Source organism: Elaeis guineensis, chromosome 10, assembly GCF_000442705.2.
Source record: "Elaeis guineensis isolate ETL-2024a chromosome 10, EG11, whole genome shotgun sequence".
In the NCBI taxonomy this organism is placed as follows: Eukaryota; Viridiplantae; Streptophyta; class Magnoliopsida; order Arecales; family Arecaceae; genus Elaeis; species Elaeis guineensis.
In genome coordinates this window covers 2,964,289-2,974,331 of record NC_026002.2, presented here as the reverse complement: position 1 = coordinate 2,974,331, position 10,043 = coordinate 2,964,289, and the positions used below count along the sequence as shown (strand labels likewise).

At 40.5% G+C, this 10,043-nt stretch overlaps 1 protein-coding gene across 1 annotated transcript; it reads right to left on the bottom strand.

The window, feature by feature from the left end:
- Positions 1 to 653: 653 nt before the first annotated feature.
- Positions 654 to 1,959, bottom strand: LOC105053198 (prohibitin-3, mitochondrial). The gene has a single exon (XM_010934279.4). The coding sequence runs from the start codon at positions 1,761 to 1,763 to the stop codon at positions 900 to 902; it is 864 nt and encodes a 287-aa protein (XP_010932581.1). The 5' UTR covers positions 1,764 to 1,959; the 3' UTR covers positions 654 to 899.
- Between the last annotated feature and the right edge of the window lie 8,084 nt (positions 1,960 to 10,043).

Sequence of the window (10,043 nt, the reverse complement as noted above, 5' to 3'; positions counted from 1 at the left end):
CAGACAACATGTAATTATTAATATCTCAACAATTCAGAGCAACAATATCAAATTAAAGACGAATAAGGGGCCTAAACAACATTACGAAGGAGAACAAAGAAGAAAAATGGTAAAAAGACAGATAACACATATGTATGAGAAGAAATATGAGCAAGTGCTGATAATTCCAGCATCTTTTGGTATCAGCCATTCTTTTCCCTCTTCCTTCTTCCCTCGAGAGGTAGCTGAAGTTCATTAGACAACAAAAGGGACAGGGGTAGGAAAGCAAATCCTTACATGTCATGAAACAACAACGAATAGCAAAAATAAGAATAATAATATCTAACAATGCAATTAAAATTTTAATCTTTGAAAAATCATAATAAATCAACACCAATTTCACTGTCACAACCAATTCATTAGAGCAAAGCATGAATGTCAAAGCATAAATGAATTTAGCAATAATTAATAGAATTCATCCATGAGCTAATAAACCATGATCCCAAACACGCATTTTGGAGTCCGATGATGTGAAAGCAAGTGATGCCATAATTTTATACCATTCCAAGACCTAAACCGCACATCATTTGTCATATCAAAATTATCAAGATCCAAATAAATCATGACAATCCTGCAAATGAAATATATCATGGCCAAATATAGGAGAACGGATATGCCAGCAACCTCCAAATTAGAGCTAATCTCACAGTCCAAACAAAACAAACATGACCCAATTCACTGATCCAACATCATCATGACCATGAAAATCTAATCAAAAGATTCTCAAATTTCCATGAGTCTCAGGAGCCCTGATGATTCATATCCATGAGTTATTAATTCCACAGAAAAGAAGTAGTAATGGTAGTAGTAAACCAGAAGCAAGCACAAAAGGACGGTGTGTCAAAAGACAAACGAGTGAATCACCGGCCCGGCGCCATGCTGGTGGGATTGAGGCCGAGAAGCATGTTGTTCGCTCCCGGAAGGTAGACGACATTGGGCGACCTGGAGAGGGTGGCGGCGATCTCCCTCGCAGCCTCGATCCTCCTAAGCTGGAGGATCCCGGTGCCTACAGCAGCAGTAGCATCCGATATCAGCTTGGCGGCTTCACTCTCTCCCTCGGCACGGATGACGGCAGCCCGGCGCTCCTGCTCGGCCCGGGCGACGAGGAACTTGGACCGCTCGGCCTCCTGCTGGGCGACCTGCTTCTTCTCGACGGCCTGGGAGAACTCGGCGCCGTAGGAGAGGTGGGTGATGGCGACGTCGTCGAGGACGATGTTGAAGTCGCGGGCGCGGCGGATGAGGGCGTCGCGGACGAGGGCGGAGACGTGGGGCCGCTCGGTGAGGAGTTGGTCGGCGTTGAACTGGGCGACGACGGCCTTAAGGACCTCGTTGCCGATGGAGGGGAGGACCTTCTCGTCGTACTCGGTGCCGAGGGAGGTGAAGATGGTGGGGAGGCGGGAGACGTCGGGGCGGGAGAGGAGGCGGAGGGTGAGGTTGACCATCTGGAGGTCTTTGGTGCCGGAGTTGGAGGTGAAGGTGTGGGGCCGGGTGCGGATGTCGAAGATGTAGGGCTTCTGGAGCCAGGGGACGAGGAAGTGGGTGCCCTCGCCGACGGTCTCGTCGAGGACGCCGCGGAACCGGTCGAACAGGACGGCGCGCTGGCCTCCGTCGACGGTGTAGAGGGAGGCGTTGAGGAGGCTCGCGCCGACGCCGAGGCCGATCGCCGCCCGGGCCACGTTCGTCAGGAACGACACTGCCGCCTGCCCCCCGCCGCCGGCCGCCATTTCTATCGGTTTAAAAAGTTGGTCGATCGATCGACGGAGCAGAAGAAGCGGTGGCGGCGGTTGTGGTGCCGGAGGGGATGATGTGTGGGGAACGAAAACCCTAAACCCTAATTTTGATTTATGAGTTTTATTTGCTTGGAGAGGAAGAAGGGTGTGGTAGGCTGGTGGTCAGCCGTGGGCCGGTGGGCGTTGGAATGTTATTTCTAATTTCCATCTTCCGTATGGCTGGTGATGGGATCAAGGCCGTCTAATTAATAGGCTTCCGTTTTCCGTGATTGCGCGAGGATCTCAGTTGGGTGTTTGGAATTAGAACTGAAATTTTGAGTTGAAGTTGAAGTAGCAAAATTAGAGTGGATTTTTTTATATATAATTCTTAAGATTCTACCAATTTTCACGATTTGGAAAAGAGGGGGAATCTCTATCTATTTTGATTTTTTTTTTTCCAGATCATTTTGCACTTTTCACAATAAAAAGATTTTTAGGCCCAAGTTTGGTATGAAAATTCTTATTTTTATGATTAGTCTTTTTTTTGATGTTTTCTGGGCCATTAAACTCGATTTGCATTGGCGAACGCTTTGAGGCCTAACCCTCCTGCCAAAAAAAAAAGCCATGCAACAACAACGTGAATCACACCGATGTCCTTCTATCATATTACTTGTCAGCAATGAAAGAGCTTTTCTTGGTGCCAAGTTTAATAAACTAAGCAATACCATTCACCAATAACAATGGCATGAATGGACCCATGAGCACTTTAGAAAACAAATAAAATGATTTATTTATCTAAAATAATATTTTTCATGCAACCATGAAGCCATACCATGGCAACTTTTTCATTGATTTCAGGATCGGAAGGTTTCTCTATAAAAAATATTATAGATTTTTCTGTAAGTTACACCTCTACCATTCCTTTAATTTAGAAATAGAATTTTGTTTAAAAACAACATAATCATTAACATTATGTAAATATATCTTTATTTTTTTGATAGAAATATTTCTTTTACTATATTTAGACACTCATTTTCTTGTTTTCTAACTACCCATGAAAAAGTCTTTTTAAATGTGCATGGACTAGTATCTATATTTTCCATGAAGTAATTACTAATATATATAGATCAATTTAGCTTATGTTATATTCATTTGAAGGGTAATGTCAAGTCCAAAAATAAATCTACGGAGAAAAAAGAAAAAAAATTATTTTTGAAATATGAAAATAATATTTTTTTACAAATTCTCATTGATTTTCTTCAAATGTCTTAAACTACTTTTTATGCCACCTCTCTAATTTTGTGCTATATCCTATGCATCTCGGCAAATATATAGTGGTTATGGTGGTGGAGTGACAACCATTAATCTAGTATGCCACGAACAAGATAAAGGAGAAAGAAAATCTCATTCTATTGTCAAATAAATTTTAATTATTGATAATTTAAAATTTTAAAATTTTTTATTATTTTAATGGTTTTTCAATAGGTTTTGTTATTGGCAAGATATTAAATTAAAATAAAAAAATCAAATATTAAGGTAATTGGAGACTTTTTGTTGATTTTTATTTTAGTTCCACATTAGAGTTTAGTGGGACTTGTAGACTTTTGGGATAAAATAGGCATGCATGCTCGGTGCACGTCAAAAACACATGCGATTTATTTTTTGGCCAATATTCCATATTTACATCATTTTTTGGGGGGGGGTGAGGGGGGCGGCCTTTTTCCTCATAAGCTTTAGGCCTTAATTTTGAGTGAGAGGTCTATAAATGGACCTAATACACAGAGATCCCACAAAATAGAGATCACTAGCTTTCTCTGGTTACTATTGACTACTTCCACTCTTTTTTTTTTTCCCCCCGGTTACTCCCACTCCTTTGACGAGCCTCTTTATTCCCTTTTCCTTCATTTTTCTTACACACAAATATGAATTGATTATTATTTCTAGACAACCAGCATAATTCAATTGCCCACAGGTAGATGCTGGACTGACATTTGGTGAAATGCATCTAGGTTGTCTACATTACTAAGCTAACTCCTTTTAATCATGGGCTACAACTTCATGTTGAAGCAATGTAATAAGAAGAATAGAATGCCGGTTAGTGTTCGCAGTAAGACAGGTGCTTGCCATTTTTCCTGTAGAGAACTGCCAAATTGTGTACCGGCAACCGTTGATTGTCATGCAATATTTGGAGTTTAGGTGAATTTAACTCAATGGTCAGAAAGTAGGACAAAAACATGCTTTAAGTCTTGACCATTAGGGGGCATTTGGTGATCTACCTGAAATCATCATGATAATCTAAGATTATAAGTGATCCAAATTCTAGGGGTGATGTGATCCTTAGTGGTCTAAAATCACTATATTTGATTGCCCATGGTACTATGATTAAAAATCTCCAGATATGTACAAATAACTTGTTTGATGCCGTACAAGAATCTAAGATTATCGATTATATAATATTAAAAATATCCTGACATATCTCAGATGGAAAGAGAAAAAATGATAAAGGAGAGATGGAAAAAGAGAAAAGTCTCAGATTATCATGATTGGATTGAGGAAACGAAATCATGATTTTGAGTTACTTTCTCAACAAAGCTTTGGGAGTTGGGATTGAGACAGAAAAAAATTAAAAAAAATATCGAATAGATTTTTTTTTTTCTAATCACTACTGTAAGAAAAGAAAATTTTCCTTCTCTTCTGTGAAGATGACGCCCTAACTACCCATATCGCATACGCACGCAAAAAAAAAATATCGCAATAAAAAAAAGATAGATTTTCTCTTCTAGAAAGTCTCTCAATTATGAAAATATTTTGGTTAATATATTTTAATATAAAATCATAATGATGGAGTGATGTTAGATATCTATCCTTAAAAGGGATTTTCTATCACCGCGTTGGACGATAATTTAAGAAGTATGGGTGATTTGAAATCACTGTCACGTAGGATCGTCATGATGCAACCGAACACAATGATCTCATCATCTTCATTCACATCATCCTTGATTTCAGATAGATCACCTCATACCAAACACCCTTTTAGGGTTGGAAATGAGCCAAGCTAAGCTAGGCACACCTCTACCCGAGTTCAAGTTGAAATCCTTTTCGAGCTTTGAGCCAGGCTTAAGCCCGAAACTTTTTGAAAAACCCAAATCTAAGCCCACCCAAAAGCTCACCGTCTCTGAGGGCACCAAGGCGTCACCAAATTCACTAGTTCTTCAATGATCTTTGTTTGGACCTGCTGGCTTTTTCTGGAGCCTATCTGGGAATTTAGGGTTATGCTTGTGTGCTTCTTTGCCCCTCTTGTTTTCTCTTTTTCTTGTCATCCTCTATTCTTTGTTCCTTCTATTTTTCCTTTTTGCTTCCTTGCCTCTTCTGTTTCTTTTTATATTTTGGTTTCAATCAGGCTTAATATCAGGCCTTTAATGGGCTCGGATTCCGATCAGGCTTAGATAGGGCCTAAGATGTATTTGAGCTCCATCCAAAAATTAAATGGGCTCTAAATCTTAGCCCAAATCCGATCCAAATTTTTTCAAACCAAGGCCGAAGGTTAATCCAAAGTTGGTCTGGCCTGGATCCAACTCCAACCCTATTAACCGTGGACGGATCTAACAGGTTCTCAAGCTAAAACCTAATGGGATATGCATTGGCAGCCCATTAAATCATGATTCCAGAACAGGATCTTGGTTTAGTCTTGATTTCATATTCGAGATGGCAAAGCCCATTAAATCATGATTTCCAGAATGTACTATGAGACTTGAGAATTTTACTACCAATACTCATAACATATATCTTATGAAGATGAATTATTTCATCATTTCTGGATGATATTTTTAGTTCAATTTTTGATTGGGCACATGTTGCTGCATGTATGAGGTTGTGAGCTGTTCTGGATCCAATAAATATGAATCTTACTAGATTTAAAAGCTTGCACATTGCCACACTTAATGTACCGGTTACAATTCCAATTCCGACCAAACTTTCACATGAAAATTATCTTCCAATCATTCATCATGGATTAGATTAACATTCACATGTACGAACCCAATTTGGACAAACCCAAACATACACCACTAGACACCATGAACCCTAGAATTATCGGAACATCCATGCCAATTGGATTCTACCAGAAAAAAAAAAAAAAAATCATGCCAATTGGATCCATTGGGTCCACAAGCTCCTGTTACATGTGGACCGAGACCTCAATCTACAGCAAGATTGATGCCTTCCAAGTCCTCCAAGTCAAGAACGTGCCAACCGTTACAACCAAATTGTTCTACAGACCATGGGCCGGTGGGCGGGCACATCTCGGATAGCTCTCCCCCGACAGCCTTTCAAAACCGGATCGCCTCTTCCCCCACCAGTCCGATTCTGCTGGACCCCACTTTCGATGCATCTGCTGTCTTTCTTTTGTTGCGAGAAATAGCCCCTGGTTTCCCTAAATTATCGCCTCGCCCGAGGATTTCTACCATTTTTTTAATTTAAAGATAAGATGATGTACCTTACCGACCGTCTGATGCGGCGATGCTCCCGGGCAGGGTGGGTGAAGTCTCCGTAACGCTGCCCGGGATAAAGGGCCCTTGATGGACGGCATGATGTCGGGAGTCGGGACGTTAACGGTGGCCGCTTTCTTCGCCTTAAAAGCCGTGCTGCATTGTGTGCGGTACCCAGGATAACTCCGATGCTTTAATCGCTAACGACGGTTTTCTAGTCTTCTAGGTGTTATTACCTCTAAAATAACGGCTGTTCTCACGGTTCTAAAATTGCCACCCTGTGCTATGCAAGAAAAATTATTTATTACCATCATTCTACCATATATATATAAGAAATTATTTAATTAAAAAATTTAATATATAAGATAGAATATATTTCAAATATTCCTAAAATATATCGGTCTATTTAAAATTTTTGTTTTGGACGTGGAGCTTCAAGCCATCTGAAAGGGCATTTTCTTCGTGCTCTTGATGCTTAGAGTTGATCGATTGGTGATGGAGGATGATCCGGTAACAGTGGCTAGTTGAATCTAAAGATAGAGAGACTGTTGCCTCTAAACCGTTAGTTCAGGATATCTTGAATATTTAACAGGTACATTTTCGTAAATATTAGATATATCTATTGGAAGATAAATAATGCTATCGATTGGGTCACGAATTTTGTTGCTGATCATTCTAGCGAAGACAGATAAACTGATGTATCTTTTTATTGATGCCATGCTATAACGTTCTTCTTTTTGATTTTTTGAATTATGTTCATATCCATTTTGTATGAATTCTCCCGTCTTATCAAAAAAATTAATATATTATTTATTTTTAAAATATTTATTATTATTCATATTTGATTAAAAATTTTGAATCAAAAAATCACTATTAGTCGTGATTAGCTAGGTGACATCTTTGCCATTTTGAATGTAAAAAAAATATATTTTTTAAAATAATATATTATCCAAATATATATGATGGATCCGTATTAATCAATAGTTTCTCCCCGTACACAATCATCATTTTAAATCTGTATTGAAAAAGATGCACTTCAACAAGATGGGTCTGCCGCACACATAACTAACCTCTATTTTTATGCATAATCAATTACACCTCCAAGATATTTTATCTTATCCCTATCCTTGAAAGAGAGAGACAAGCCTTGTTTCTCCATATCATTGTACTGCAGCTAACTTTTTATCATCTGTCATTGATGAAGAGCATCTGTAAGATAAAAATCCTTACAGATGGAGTTGTATCTGGCAGGAACCCTTCGATGCTTAAATCAGAGAGGAGGCTAGTGAACAGCTAATAGAAATATTGAGAATGGCAGAATTTTGACTCAAAATTATCTTATCCATGCTGCTCGTTTATCTCCTCTTTTATAGATGATTCTGATATAATCATCGAGCATGTGGTCCCATTTTTTATAGCATTAGATTATTAAGCCATAATCGTAAATTAGTGGGCTATTTATTCCCACTAATGATCGTGACACATAGTCGATAACCGTTTATAACGATAAGGGTATATTGAGCAGATAAGCCGACTATATGTCGGTAATACTGATACGTCGGTAGAGTTAAGTTGGTAGAAGATCCGAATGACCATCGGCTGTCAACTCTGATATACCGATGGTCTTTGATCTGCATCAGCTGGTAACTCTGATATGTCGATGGCCTTCGGTCGGAGGTTGATCAAGTCATTTGTTGTTAATCGATAATAGCCGACTGTCGGTCGGTCAATTGATTATGAATTGGAGTAACATGTTCATCCGACCGATGTAGAGTCGGAGTCGGGGGTCGGTTGATTCACCCCAACAGTTGCCCCCTACTCTCAAGTCCAAGGTGGTCCGATGTGTATATCATCACGTGGTTTGTCACGTTCGATGAAGGAAGTTGTCACGTATCGTCTTGAGCTCTGACTCAGCTATTGTCCTTTATGGATTTTTTGAAATACGAGAGTTCTTCAGCTGTTTTGTCGTTTTGATGGTTGTAAAATCATTATTGGACTGTCATGTCGACAGGACAATTCGGTATCGAACGTCAGTATCGAACGTCATTTAGGAAGATAATTCAGCACTAGACGATACGATTCTGACTAGTAGATTTTGGCCACATGTCCGAATGTCATTGGATCGAGCTATTCATGCGGATGACGGTGAGGTGGCATGATCAGGAGCAGGTGCGTCGAACTGTCTGATCAATGATCAATCCAAATATTGTCACGTGTAATCATCTGATGAGACTCCAATTTGACTGCTTCCATCCTGACCGTTGAGGTATCCTATATATATATGGTCACTTTTGCCCAAACTTTTACTTTGCATTTGCCTTCATTCTCTACTGCAGAAACTCTGCTAGAAAGTCGCCCCAGCACTAGAAGACTAGGGTTCCTTCTCCATCTTTTTTCTTTTAGCTTTCAGGTTAAGTGTTTTTGTCCTTCCTTCTTGGGTCTATCTCATTTTTATTTTCTTTAGTCTTCTTCTCCTATGGCTAGGCTTCTTCTTCTTAGGATAGTCGGTCGGGAATCCGACCGACGACTCTCCATCGGATCCAGAAGTAGAGGCTTCTTTACTATCTGAACCTAATGTTGAACAGTTTTGAAAATAATATGTATCCTGGAGCAGTATCAGCTCTTTACGTCTGGCGCTGATGGTCGGGTGAACTCTCCTCCTTCAGCCAAATTGCTTTCTATGTCGAAGACCTTCGGATTGATCTTCTATTTTCGATTTGAAGTTTGTCCAAATTTTTTGGACAATTATGGTCTCTGTCCGCTCAGTTGGACCGAACTCGATCCGACTTATAATTAGCTTTGCTTTGTTGTGTCGGTTAATACTGATCGAGCCTCGTCCTTCTCTTTTTTGTACCTTTTTCATTCTCCATCTCCATCCTAAGGCCAAAGGTTGGTGGCTTTTCAATCCAAGAAAAGGCATTTCTTTCATCATCGGTCTTCCATCGTCCATTCATGGATGGAAGAATCAATTCTTCTTCGTCGCTTCTTCTCTTTCCTAGGGCTTTCCTTTGCACTGAGGTGATCCAAAGACTGGCCCCAACGAGAACAGTCGGGTGGAGGTCAACGATTGGAAAGACTTCCACCGATTGAAGGATATGATGGTCCCATCGTAGAGAAAGCTAATGACTGAACAAGCTCTCTACGATACCGGTTTAGTTCATACTAATTTAGATATAGCATAGTCGATCACTTTTATTTTTTCTTCCTTTGTTTCTGAATTGTAGTGACTTTCTTGTTTCGATTGCAGCTATGCAGCTGAGGATGCGAGTATCGACTGTCGATATTCACCAGCATGATGTCAAGAAGAGAGCAGTGGCATCCGAAGCTGGATCCTCCCGACCGTCGAAGAAGGGTCGGGCAACTATATTTGCACTGATGAGGGAACCTGATATACCATCAGCGTCAGTTTCTGAGTCGGTTTTGGCGCTGTCAACCCCGACAGTGCTTCCTAAAGTGCCGTCTATCGAAGATGGGGCGGCAAGAGAAGACAGAGTTGCTACAGCACCATCAGCGGCTCAATCAACAGAGGTTTGTGTCGAGGCGGAAGTCACGTTGAACCTGAACAGTCCGTAGCTGCATCAATCGTTCCTCTAGAGGGACTTTCTCAGGCGCAATCAAGCTCCAGTTTCCTCGCATTCTCAAGCATAGGACTGCCAATGGAAGACCAGGGAAAGGCGCTGGTGACTTTGGCTGATGACGGATCATCGTCAGGACACACGTTCACTTCGACATCAGGCTTTCTGATCATGAGTTGGCCTTGGCCAATCCAGAGTTGGCCAAATGACTCATTCAAGCTGCCCTTCTTTCG